The 14054-nt window shown below is 41.5% G+C and overlaps 2 protein-coding genes across 6 annotated transcripts in view; one reads left to right on the forward strand and one right to left on the reverse strand.

The window, feature by feature from the left end:
• The window catches only part of Bili (FERM domain-containing protein 8 Bili), a 134877-nt gene that overhangs the window by 38387 nt on the left and 82436 nt on the right, over nt 1-14054 (forward strand). The gene's annotated exons all lie outside the window — the stretch shown is intronic.
• Nucleotides 247-11768, reverse strand: LOC146000379 (glucose-dependent insulinotropic receptor-like). Its single transcript, XM_083137944.1, has 2 exons — nt 11441-11768; nt 247-1285 (listed from the first exon to the last, which is right to left on the reverse strand). The coding sequence occupies exons 1-2, from the start codon at nt 11730-11732 to the stop codon at nt 555-557; spliced, it is 1023 nt and encodes a 340-aa protein (XP_082994070.1). The 5' UTR covers nt 11733-11768; the 3' UTR covers nt 247-554.

A 14054-nucleotide genomic window follows, 5' to 3' on the forward strand; every position in this document is an offset into this window, starting at 1 on the left:
TTTTACTAAATATAATGTAAAAAGTAAAAAAAAGTGTTCCCCTGTGCATAGCACAACGCCATGAAGGCGTATAGGGGGTGTGGGGGTAACGCCCCACACTTTCTTGATCCGGTCGTGAGTGGGGGTGATGTGATCAGCATCACGCCCCTGACTGCCTTTACCCCCCAGGGTTTCCCCCAGGTACCCATGTTATTCGACGCTGGGTGGGCGCCGGGGCCGCTTTTACCGTTAGAAAAGTTTTAATGTAAATAGTACATTTTGTCATTATTACTATTGTGGTGGAGACACATTGGACAGTGGGTTCGGATCCCACGTTAAACTGTAGGTCCAGTCCCGAGTAGCCTGTCTGCACATAAAGTGGACTTAAAACAACAACTCAATTCAATTCACTATTGCCATTGTAATGGCACGGTTTGAATTCACTTTCTTTAGGTGAACCATAATACTTACAAATGTCTATGACACTTTTTTACAATTTGTACATTATAGATTAACGGGAAGTTCATTTCACGTAAAAATGTTTGTAAATGCTATGTTGAATTTAAAAGTACATATCAAGTCTTCATGGATCCTGTTCTTTTCCTACATATGGTAGTCTTAATAAATTTTCGGAACCCCTTGTGCCACCAGGCATAGATGATAGGGTTCACGAGAGAGTTGGTGTAACCCAGAAGTGCCAGGGGTGAAGCAATCGCTACCCTTAGAACCTTACACTCACTTCTAGGGATGCAGAAAGAATAGATACCAGATGCTATGAAGTACGGACACCAGGTGATTATGAAAGCTCCCGTGGTCAGAAGAACCACTTTCACTGCTCTCCACTTATTTGGCTCGTTACTGTCTTTTTTGTCGTTCTGGGAAGTTTTGTTCATTCCTCCTTGAAATACTCTCATCTTGTTTGGTGTCTCTGCGTCCGATGCATTTTGCACTTTGCCAGCTTTTTTAAGTTGCACTACTTTTCGCAGCGCAGTGTACAGTATGATGGAGTAAAGCACTGCATTGACTATGATTGGCAAGAATCCAACTGCTACTGTCAGTAATAGTAAGGTTGGGGGAAGAGCATCAACCAACCAACACACAGCACCATCTGTGTAATTGGACAAGCCCATTGCTGGCAGATATCCTATCACCAAGCCAAGAACCCATGCCAGAAGAATGAGCAGCCTGGCTCTTCTTGGGTACATCCACTGCTTGTATTTGATGCCGTGAATGATGAAAATGTAGCGGTCAATTCCAATGAGCCCTACGCTCCATATTGATGCAACTGTGGCTGATACTATCATTCCTGTAATGAGAAAGTACAATCTTTACTTTATTATCCCATGGGTAGTGTTTTCAATAAATTGTTCTAACATATTATTTTCTTTTCACCTTGATTTTACTTTTGTCAAGGGGGCAAGGTAAAGGACTTAATATGCAGGAAATGTAAAATCTAGAAACGTAAAATTGAAGCTCCAATTTATTTATTGTGCACTGTGCCTAGTAATAATTAAGAAATGTGAACAATAACATTGACTTCATGTATAAGTTTTGTGAAATGAACACAAAGAAATATGAGGTGGATGGGGAGAAAGAGACAGAGAAAAAAAGAAGAGAAGTTAAAAATAGAGAAACAATAAACATGAAAAAGCAACAATACATAAGAAGAAAGACACTAAGTAAGAAAGGCTGGAGAAACTGAAAAGATGCAGAAAAGGAAAAGAAGGCAAATTGAAGAGAGTTTAAAATGTAAAAATTGAAACAAGAGAATGGTGAGAATAAGGTAAAGATTTTGAAAGGAGAAAAAAGAACATTATGCGATTTAAATGGAAATTAAAGCAGTATGTTGAATTGAAATCAAAGAGCATTTTTATTAGTATTATTATTATTATTGTTATTTTATGTTGTATACCTAGAAGAACGGAGGGGTTGATTTGAGTTTGATGCTTTTCCTCCTTCAACTCTGCACTATCACTGTCAGGCAATCATGTATGCTTTATTTTGTTTTATACATATTCCAACTTGTTGCTGTTTACATTTAGTTCGTTCATGCGGTCATTCAGGTTTTTTTTTTTTACTCTGACATATTTCAAATATCTAGAAAGTTTCCAGGAGTTTCAAATATCTAGGAAGCATAATTGAGAGAAGTGGAAGAATAGATGAGGAGGTAAACAGAAGAGGACAAATGGGTGGTGGACTATATCAAAGCACTCGAAGACTAATACGAACAGGAATGTACCTAAGAAATGCAAGAAGGTAATATATAACACACTACTATGTCCCAATAATTACGTACAGAGCAGAAACTTGGACAATGACAGAGAGAGACAAGAGAGGCAGTTAGTGGAGATGAAATTTTTAAGGAGTATGTTGGGGAAGACTAGAAGGGACAGAATAAGGAATGAGGAGATCCAACATACAGTGGGTGTGGTGAAGCTTCAGGACAGAATAGATCAGGCACAGATGAGATGATTCGGACACATGAAGAGGATGAATGCAGAAAGACTACCAGTAAGAGCTTACTATGTCAAGGAGTGGGAGTAAGGCCAAGGGGAGACCAAGATGTCGGTGGAAAGAACAGATACAGAGAGTGGGGACAAGATTAGAATACCGTGGAAAGAGAGGAGTGGTGGAAGACCAGTTAAAATGGAGAGGCTTGATTTCTATGCTCACCCAGCCAGAGGCAGGAAACAGCGAAGGATGATGATGATATTTATTCAATTATGTCATGTCAACTTGATTACGTTTTCGTGATAGGATGTTTAGTATTCTAGTGTGTGTGTATGTTGAATGAGAAAGTGATTTGGTTGATTGATTGATTTAACATTTTTGGGTGCTTCTGCATGTATGGCAGTTTCGCATCCTTCCAGGTATACGGGAAAATCATCTTACGCATTCATTGAAATTTTAAAAAATGGGGTGTTAAAGAGAGCCTTGAGAAAGTGGTTTGAACTTCGATTTTGTGTCAGAGACAAGTGAGGAAGAAACAGGCTCAGCAAAATGGCCCCATTTGTAAAGATGTTTGCCAGAGACTGAACAGAATGGGAGATGTCGGATGTCAATTGGTCACTGTTCAGAAGGAGGGCAGCTGTATACATACTTAAGGGGAGAGGAGTTGCCTTCTATTTATTGTTTGACAAATTGATGTTTTGTCTCATGAAGAAACACAGAATTAAGCACTCTAATGATACTAAAAATCACGCAACCATGTTACTCGAAGAACTGGATGCCATGATTGCATCATGTATGCCCTTGATGTTTTTTGAGCTAGAGTCCATTTTGAGGACAACCAAAGCTGAACACCTGCCAGTTGACAAGTTTTCTGGGAGAAGTTTATGTGAAATTGTCTTCCTTGTTACCACCCAGGTGAAAACGAAACTGTCTGTGAACAGTTAGTTTGGAGCATTACCAAATTTATGTCAAGTAAGTCCAACAAATACATACTCAAATTTTCGGTTAGTAAGGAGAGCATCGATCCAGACAAGCAGCCACTGGATGTCTCATTTTCAAACCAGGAGGAAGCACAATGATAGAGAAGTTAGTTCTTCATGTCGCTTCAGCTTGCGAAGAAGTCTCAAGAAAAAGTTTGTTAGTGAGAAAAGATTCAAATCCCTGAGGTGAGGAAAGTCAATGTTAAAATACTCTAAAACGAATGTAATACATAAACACACGCACAAAGAATGGTATATAACAAAATGAAGCCAAAATCAATTTGGATTGTATCAAATCTCTTCTCTCTAGCTGACTTTTAGAGTTTCACGAGCGACCTGATCATATTTTTATGATATGACATAAACGGCATTATTAGAGAGACTATTGTTGTGGAAATAGTGTTGTCAGAGTAAGCACAGAGTTCGAGTGCAACCGATTACGTTACATATTTTTTTATTTACATTTGTGCATTATTTATTATTTTGTAGTGAGTTTTCGTACCTATATGTTCTTGTCGTGTTAATAGAAAATTTGAAAAGTGTCGCAGAGATTTTATATCATATCAGATTTCTGGAGATCAGATGGAACTACCTCAGAGGAACATGCACTTTTTGTTAACACTGAGACTTGTTGGCTTCGACGATGTATACTACGCTGCTTGAAAACAAATAAACATTTTGGAACGAAAATGTAATGAATAGGGAGTATTATAATAATCAGATCATTAAAAATACAAAAAATAAATTTAAAAAAATTAAAATACGGTGAAATGTGCCTAAAATGCAAGGGTAAGTGCCATGCTCACCTGCAACGTGTGTTTGGTCTGGTAGGTAGCGTTGTATGTAAGAAAGCATACATCGTATGCATACCTGGTATGGTCTGATGGCGCAGTGTGTTGTTTACATGTACATGTAAACATGTTTACATGTTCACAACATGGATTCGTCCAAACAGGTCCAGCAAGCAGTTATTCAATTTTTGAAGGCAGAAGGTGTGCCGTGGTCTGCAGGGGCGTTTCCGCTGGGAAGTCCTCGACCATCCTCTCTACAGCCCCGATCTCTCGCCCTGCGACTACCACATCTTTTGGCCACTAAAAGAACAACTGAAGGGACGCCGGTTTGCCAACGATGCTGATGCCGTTGAAGATGAGCTGTGGAGGATGTGGAGATAAGCTGCACACATCCACAATCTCTGGTATTTGTGGATGTGATGTGATCAGCATCAGGCTCTGACCTTCTTAACTTTAATCTGCCCCATGCAGAGGTAATACTGGAAAAAAAAAACTCTCTTGAAAATCACCTGCCCTGGGAACCGAACCCATGTATCACGTGTAGCTGTTAAAGCTCTCTGACACACAAACATAGAGAGAGACAGAGAAATTTATTGTGATGATGTAGGTGGATTATGAAATCAGGCCCATAGCCAGGCAGGAGCAAGTGGGCTGAGCCCCCGTGGAAATGCCTTCTGTCCCCTTGGCACTGCCATCAGCCCCTTGACATTAGGTAAAACTATTTTGTATAATTTGTTTGCAGTGAAGAGTGAAAATGTAGACAGCACATATTATTTTGCTCATAACTTTGGTGAAGGATAAATTGACACAACATGACCAGCAGCTATTGCATTCTGTATCTGTACCTTCGCTGTCCCTGTTGCGACCTCCCTTTTAGACAAAAATATGTGACTTTGACGTCATCTGCGTCAAAGAACAGTTTTGCGAATGAAAGGGAGTTTCACTGCTTCGGCCAGGAGTGGAATGAGGGCTACTGTAGTCACTATGATTGAATATTGTGCATTTTTTCCTGTGTGATATAAATATCTGTATCATCAAAAGTAGTATGGAGTGTGTAGTAAGGGGTGATTTCTGTCAATTAACACTTCAAGCGATGTTTTAAAAGATATAGAAAAATGTAGTTTTTGTATATTTCTAAATTTTATGTAACTTAATGCCCCCTCTCCCACACATAATTTACCTTCATTTAACACTGTTAAACTTTTTAAAAAATGCACTTGTTTTACGCAGCCCCCCTGATAACCCGTGACCCCCCCTGGAGATCAATTCTAGCTACGGGCCTGTATGAAATCATCAAATGCATGGAAGAACATTATCATGGATAGGGGTGACACCTAGATGAGACTTGACATAGTCTCATCTTATGAATTAAGAAGCCTGCCTCGTCTCGAAATAGTAGATTTAAAAAATGCAGAAACCAAGGACATATCCTATTTTCACACTAAACAAGTTATGCAACTTGTGCACACGTGTATCAGACAGTGACCCTCTTGACAGAACTACATAAGAGTCATTTCACTCATGGGCACTCAGTGGCACATTTGTGGATCGTCTGTGGCAGGTTTCCAGAGCACATGCTTGTGCTGTTTGCCAGCCATTGGATCCACCGAGAGGCACGTTTCCGGACCGTTTGTGAATCCACTCATTCTCGGCAAACAATCCACAGAGTGTTTCCACTCATACCCCGTGTGAAGGGGACTTTAGTTTCATCATGAGGTAATTTTGATTTGGACTACTATTTCGTGTACTCTACATTCTAATTGGCGATTGAGCCTCTCAGACAGTAAATGCAGGGCTGTCATCCCGATAGGTCTGGAAAGGTCTGCTCTGGTTCTCAGTAGACTGGCATGCATAATTATTATCAGTATTGCACTGTAACACCAATTTTCGTGAAGAAACACCTGTTTCTTTCCTAGAATTTGCAATGTGAGAGAGTGAGACACAATGGTATAGTCAATAGGGCATCTGACTGTCACATGGGAGTCCCGGATTCTATTCCCTAATTTTGACGATCTCAGGTGGAAAATTTTCAGGCAATGTCCCTGCGTAAGGGGCTTTGGTAATCTAACCACTAGGGAACGGATTTGTAGGTCCATACCTATTTTTCTTGCTACGTCCTAGACATATGCTATTGAGAGATCTACTGAAATTCTGTAGGACCTAACTATGCCTAAATCAAGTATAAATTCCAATAATTGTCTAAAAGCCCTATTTTGACTTGAAAAACACCTTTTGAACCATTCGTTTTTTAAAAATAACTTTTATTAAGAACGACCCTTAATTTCCACCACAAAGGTTTGAGACTCTTGAACCTTGAACGAATCCAAGTGACACAAGAAGCAATGCAACAGCAAGGGGCATCAATATATGTAATTTCCGCCATCTTTCAGCTTGCATCACGAAATTGGAAAAATGTGGAGGGAACTGACTGGATGAGGCATTCTCCGTTGTTAAACGCTCTACATCCCAGGCAATTAAAGGGACCGAAGGTGTACAAAATCATTCCGTTGTTAAAACAGAGCCCGACATTATTCCCTGTCTCCAATAGTGTAAGAGTGCGGGAAGATTCCAAGAACACCGTCTGATTGGCTGTTTCTAGTGCCTACTGTGACAAGGCAACCGTGCAAGTGACCAATCATGTCACCCTATTTCCCAAATTGACACAACAGTTAGGTGAAAGGGGAGGGTTTGCGCCGGAAACTACAACTGCCCTAGTATAGAGGCTGTTGATCAAGGAGAGAAGACCACTGAAAACCTGTCTGCGGTTTGAGTTTTGAGTTTGGGTTTATTTTAGCACACTTTATATGCACAGATAGACTAATCGGGACTTGACCTACAGTTTAAAGTGTGATTCGAACCAATATGTGCCTCCAACGGATATCGAACCTACGATCTCTTCATTACAAGGCGACGAAGTTACCACTATGGCTCGGGGAGCCCCAAATCTGCCTTGGGAATCGGCAGCAGTTGTGTTTGTGAAATTTGCATGAATAATTTCCTGCGGCATAGATCGAAGGTTCTCCATGGATGCTTCTGGGTTGTAAGGATCACATTGAAACTTAATAGCATTGTTACAACCCAGAATTGCCCGTGACTGTACGTATAAGCGCCCACTCACGGACGACTGGAAGAACTTCACCACGGAGGACATGCAAAAGTATATGGTGGGGCAGTACTCCAAATATGATGAAGTTTGTACAGTGGACAAATTGTATATTTTTTATAATCAAAGAATAGCATTCATTGCACTAAAAATAGTAACTTTTGTATACAAATTGCATCTAAGCCAGTTATTACATAAAATTATTACTAATTAATAATTATGTCTATTAATTTATTATAAGCACCTCAAAGTCCTAAAATGGAGTTTATAAAGTCTTAAATCTCCCTTTTTTTTAGCCCTTGTTCCCTACTGATCACCCAGCCTCTCATCAATGGGGTACCTGGAGGGGGGGGGGGGAATGGGCGGAGCATGGTGCTGATCACATCACCTTCAGCATGGTGGTGATCGAGAATAAGGACGTACCTATATGCACTCCATGTTCATTCTTGACATGCTACACTGCACCAGGAAGAGCTTTACTTTTCATCTTTATGTACACTCCTGTTCACATAAAGTGGCACACTTTATAGAGTTGAGCAGTTGAAAAATGTGCAACTTTATCTGAACAGGAGTGTACCAAGTAGGTCATCCACTATCAATGACCGATGCTGCAGGGGTGGGGTTGGGACTATAATAAATTGACAATTAAATAGTTTATTATTAAAAACCCATCTCCTGTGCTTTGTTGACGTCAACCACTTTATGTACAGATAGGCTAATTGGGACTGAACCTGCAGTTTAAATTGAGAAACAGACCACTGTGCCTTCACCAGGAGTCAAACTCGAGACCCCTTGATTACAAGACGACGACGTTACCACTATGCCATCGGAGAGGTCATGCGTATATCCTGGCATGAAGGCACAGTGTATGTGTAAGTAGAGCCCCACACATTCTCGATGTCGGTCATAGCGGAGGCGATGTGAACAGCACCGCGCTCCAGCCACCGGCCCGTAGGTAAGGTGAGATTATTTTCGTAGCATCTCTGGCTGTTCTGCATCTGCAGCTTGAGAGTGAGTCAGAACTCTCGAAGAATCTAATCAACAAGACAGCCGATGACGTCAACGGAAAAATTCCCACCTGAGATGATTCACCGAAGGAATCGAACCCGGGCCTCCTGCGTGGCAATCTGGCACGTTCTTTTTCATAGCAGTTATTCACGTTATTCTTTACTTGTCTCATCAGGATAGACAAACACAAATACCCATTCCTCAAAGGATTCAAATCCATACCTTCTGTCGTCGTAGCATGCAGCGCTGACCAGTCCACCGCGGCTCACAACAGTTTAATATTAGTTTGTAATAATAATTCCACTACAGTAAAGTCCCGCAAATCCGATGTTCTGTATAATCAGAGGCAAAAAGAATCCAAATTTTCTTCCAATAAGTGAAACCTCCTAAAGCAGTGTAAAATGCAATAATGTTTAATTTTTTCTCCAACATCATTGTTCTTACTGAAATGATGGATTGATTGAGTGGTTTAATTTATTTCGCTTTTCTACCGCTTTTGGATAATCGCGAAGATTAGGAAGTGTTACGATGATTAAATTGATGTTGGGACACACCCATGCCCAGGCCAGGATTCGAACTCTGAATAGCCGGACCCGGTTGCCGAGTGGTTAGCGCTTCGCGCTGCGACGCCAAGGGTCCCGGGTTCGAATCTCGCTCGGGTTTGGTTGTTTGTGAATGTCCATCAATTTAATCACTCATCCCCATCTTCGCAAATTAGCCAAGAGGCACAAAACGCGAAATCAAATCAAATCAATCAATCGAACTCTGAAGTCCTGGCGTCGTAGAGCGCTGTACTAACCACTCCGCCATGATGGTCAGCGTTCCTGTAAGAAGTAATGTAAACACAATACTCATGCTAGTATTGTATGTCAATTCTTGCACATACGGTAGTTTTTTTTTTTTGTTACCTTGCTTTTTATTTTGCCTCTTCTGATTTTCTCAAGGTGATTGGGCGTAGTCATAGGTATTTTTGTTTGTTTGTTATTCGAGGTAATCTTCGTCCCATCCACCTCGAATTATCGGTACTCTGCTGTCCTCAATATTGTTTTCATGGTCCCGGGTTCGATCCCCGGTGGAGGCACATGTCAAAGTTGTTCTGATCGCACTTTAAGCTGGAGGTCCAATCCCGAATAGCTTTTTTGTGCATAAAGTGGACTTCAGACAACAATCGATCGTTTCAAGGAATTGATTTGGTTTTTCACGTCGCTTTTTTGCCACCTTGACTAAACTCGAAGATAAGGATTAGTTACGATATGAAATTGAAGGGACACCCAGACCGGGATTCGACTCCGGTCGTAGCGCACTTTACTAACCACTCCGCCACGGAGACCGGCATTTCAATGGACTCATCCCCGTCCCTATCAAAAGTGTTCGGCTTGTAACGACCGCCATGTTAGTCAGATTTCAGTCGTATATTGGCATTTATCTAATTCGAATACTTTCAAGTTAAGAACTTGGATTAAATTATTTATACTTAATTGTTTTCATAATTCATGTATATATTTACGTTTTATCTTATGTTATAATATTAATCGCGTATTTTTGTAACATTTATTCAGAATTTATAGACTAATAATTATCCCAAATAATATATGCAACGTTTTCATTGTTTTTCAAATCCAAAATGGCTAGGATTATTACTATCTTTCATGCAGATTTTGTTGTTTAAGCACAAGTTAAATACATTTCTTCTTAATATCGATTTTTGTTCAACAATGTACAAGATTGAAGTAATTTGTCTTCGTTATAAACTAAATCTTTATTTAATCATTTTTTTATATACAATGGCAAATATGAATTATTTGATGAAATCAGTTTAGTTATTTCTATATAGTTTAATATTGTAATATTATAGCAAAGTATTTCTCTCGTTTTCAATAAATTATAGTTTTCTTATTGGCTGTTTATGTTAGGAGTGGGGGAACCACGCTACTTGTTTTTGGCGATGTAAAAACTCCCACGTTGGCATTTTTAATTGTTTGCCAACCTGAACTTTAGCTTACTATCGCTAATTAACATTGATCTGTTATATAAATTATAATTTTTTCTTGTGTTATTTTATGTTATGAGTTTGTATTATTGTAAGATAGAACAATCTGTTATGCTGCGCCTCGCGCTTGAGGTAGGAGTTGAGGTCTTGCTATTAACTGTGAAGGACTCTCGTGTTAAATAAGTTGCTTATCACTGCCTACGAGCGTGCTTGACCCAACAAATTATAACTTTAACTTGTGCGAATCACTATGTACGCACGCGATTCGTGATTAAAGATTTTGGACACTTTAATTATAAAATATTTGAATTTTTTTTACTGTCACGTGTCGCAGTTCGGTGGTTTCCTTCCTGGAGGAATGTGGATCGCCTTAATCCCGATCCCTGGGTAAAGCCCCTATCACACGGAACTGGATTTCTAGTTGGAATACCCTAGTTGGCGATGAACTGACTTTCTAGGTAGTAATCATGGCCGCCTGGCTGACTGCTTGACTGGTTTTGAGGAATAGGACATGTTCTAATTGCTACTAACTTCTTCGACTAGATTCTGTGGAACAGCCAATCAGAGCAAAGTTTGGCCATGTGAAGATAATCTGTGAGTTTGCAAAGTAGCCTTTTTTGTCTGTGGTTTCCGAGTGCATACAGCACGAAAGGCATGTTTATAATTGAAAAAGCTAAAATATTCTTCCATACGTGTATAGTAAACGTTGTAAAGTATGTATTTTATCAGCGCCGTTCTTCTCTACCTAAAACCATTTAATGCGATGCGATATTCCTCTCGGTTGAATAGTTATCGTATTTTAAAAGTATGAAGTGATACGTTGTTTACATCTCGCGCGGCCGCCATTATGGCAACGAAAGACTATCGACAAGTACGGTATAACAAGTACCGTGTGAGGCGAAAACTAGCAAATGGGTAGCCAGTCCAGCGTCAACTAGAGCATTCCAACTAGAAATCCAGTTCCGTGTGATAGGGGCTTAAGAACTGGTGCTTCCAACTGACCAGCCGGAGCAAGAGCGGTGTGTTGCCAATTCGGATCTCCATACCCTGGAGTTACGAGTGGTGCCACGTTGCAGCCCACGCCAATGTGCAGATACGCTATTGCTTTGAATAGATGATAGATAAGCAGGTGACTTACCTAACTGAAACATGCACACGTGGTGGTCCCGTAGATGCCTGGGGTAGTAATGGCCGAAGAGCAGCGAGACCCCAGCTATACAGTCTGTGATGGCGACATTTCCGAGGAACATGTACGTCGTCCTCGGCTCCAACTTGCGCTTGAGGATGAGCCCAGACGACACCACCACCGCGATGTTGACGATGATGATGATGCCCGCGAGCAGCGGGATCAGGACGTCGTAGAGCAGGAGCTGGGTCCTGGCCCCCGCGACCCCCGTGAGGTTCCGCTCGCCCGTCATGTTGGATTCCATCGTGCTGCTGGGCGGGAAGTGAAGGCCGGCCGAAAGGCGGTTGATCTTTGTAGCTCTGTCGGCCGCTGAAAGGGAAGTTTGCTTTCTTGTCATTGGACAAGCGCTCCAGTGATTCCCCTGCTGTCAGTTGCGATTCTTTACACTTTTCCTGCTGCAAGGCGGTGGTGTGAGTGCACATGCAGGGTGCGATTTCCCCCCACCAACAATCTTGAACTCAACCCCCCCACCAAAAATTTCCCGGGGGCGAGAGTTTTTGTTACAACAACAAAACACAAGCAATTAGTTTTGACTTCTTATGTACATATTTAGGAAACAGGAAAAGAAAGAGATGTCAAAAGGTTAATTGATTGATTGATTTGGTGTTTCAAGTCCACTTTATGCACAGTAAGGCTAATCGGGACTAGACCTACAGTTTAAAGTGGGATCCGAACCACTATGTGCCTCCACCGGGACTAAGGATAATATCGAAAACCAGTGTGCGAATTAACGGGGGGGGGGGGGAGGGTGCCGGGGATCCCCCACCGCACAAAACATTTTTGTCCCCGGCAAAAGTGAATTATTTTTATCCCTGCCAGGGATGTTTTTATCCCTGCAAAGAAGATGGAATTGAAAGCATAGATACAGTATAAAAACACAACTGAAAAATCATTCGTGTCCATTAATTGTCTAGTCATCAAAGATGTCCATGCCGAAAAGTATGCAGCTTTATGGATTAAAGGAGGACCATTCTGCAACTGACCAACCTAATCGAATATGTAGTCATGTGTTCATAAGAAACGTATAGGTGATTAAATTGACATGAAGTTTGAACATGGCAATGGAAATTTGGATAAGTATTCAGTGTTACTAGTTCGATAGCTCTTTTTGTGTTAGAGTTTGGGTTTTCTTAGAATGTAAATACACTGTTTCTAAATTACGTCATAAATGTATTATGTAAGATTTAATGACCTAGGTTAGGACCAATGTTCTAAGGTATTTAGAACCGCAAGGCGATAGTTTAGTTTACGGACCTCCCCCATGGCGCAGTGGTAGCGTCATTGCCTTGTAATCAAGGGGTCCCGGGTTCGATACCCGGTGGAGGCACAAGTGGTTCTGATCCCACTTTACACTATAGGTCCAGTCCCGATTAGCCTTACAGTGCATAAAGTGGACTTAAAACGCCAACATACTCGTAGTTTAGTTTACTGACTTGTTATATACAAATTTGCACACCCAAAAGACCCACTTCACAAAATTAAATCGCAAATACGCCACTGCGTGGGCCAGCGGCACCAGCAAGGGGTGGGTGGGTATTTGCCCCCCCTCCCCGAGATATGCGTGCTAGTTGGAGTCTCCTGGGGGAAGCGTAACAACTTTTCTCCTGAGATTTCGGCCTGTTTATGGAACCGGTGACCACCCACCATCGTGAGGAAATTAGGGAGCTACGATGAAAACCTACAGCAACGACTGAGGGTTCGTCGTGCTGACCACACATCACCCCATAACTGGTTGGATAGTCTCGAGAGTGAGGCCGACAGTCGGCACTTAGGACCTGGCCCTCACGGGCTGTTACGCAACGAGAGTAGAAGAATAACGAAGGATATTGTCGGAGATTTCAGACCGATGCGACACATGTCGCTTCGGAACGCAACCAACAGCAACGTTTCACACGGTAGCGACAACGGCACAAACCTGCGTTCGATTGGTGAAATCCTCAAGCGACACGTTTCGCCTGTCGTTTATCGATTCCGTGTGAATTCTCAATAAAGCAAAACATCTACTGCGCTTGCGCGAACAAGAGACCGAGGCGACACGATGCACGGTATTGAGAAAACGGAGTTGTCCGAGCTACCCGTGCAACTTGTGGAGTCTCTTCGGTTCTAAGGGTTCATAGATTACTGGGGGTTCGCTTCCAACCAACGCTTGTCCGCTGTCGCGTGTCGCTTCGGTCTGAAATTTCCCTTGGGGAGTATGTGGATAATATCCATAATATCGGCCGAAGCCAAAGGTTCTAGATTCGATCCCCGGGTCCTATCATCCGTTTCATTTCATAACGCCCTTCATCTTCGTCGTCGCGATTTACCGAAAAGGTAAAATAATTTAAGTATAAATAAATAAAATAGAACGAGATCGTCGATATCATAGATGTACGTATATAATAGTCAGTACTTTTACTACAACTTCAAGTGGAGCGGCCATCGCATCGCGATATTAATCAGAGGTCTCAGGTTCGAACCCTGGTTCAGGCAAGGATGTATCACTGTGTTTGTCCCACTGCCTCTTTCATCACTTCATCATTCATTTCATCGTCGTGATTAACTCAAGATGTAGAAAAGCGACGTA

The sequence above is a fragment of the Lepisma saccharinum genome, chromosome 16 (genome assembly GCF_977018435.1).
Source record: "Lepisma saccharinum chromosome 16, izLepSacc3.1, whole genome shotgun sequence".
In the NCBI taxonomy this organism is placed as follows: Eukaryota; Metazoa; Arthropoda; class Insecta; order Zygentoma; family Lepismatidae; genus Lepisma; species Lepisma saccharinum.

Coding starts and splice junctions, on each gene's coding strand:
- LOC146000379 (XM_083137944.1), bottom strand. CDS start 11,732: ATGGAATCCAACATGACGGGCGAGCGGAACCTCACGGGGGTCGCGGGG. Junction 1,286..11,440: donor CGTGTGCATGTTTCAGTTAG/GTAAGTCACCTG, acceptor TTCTCATTACAG/GAATGATAGTATCAGCCACA.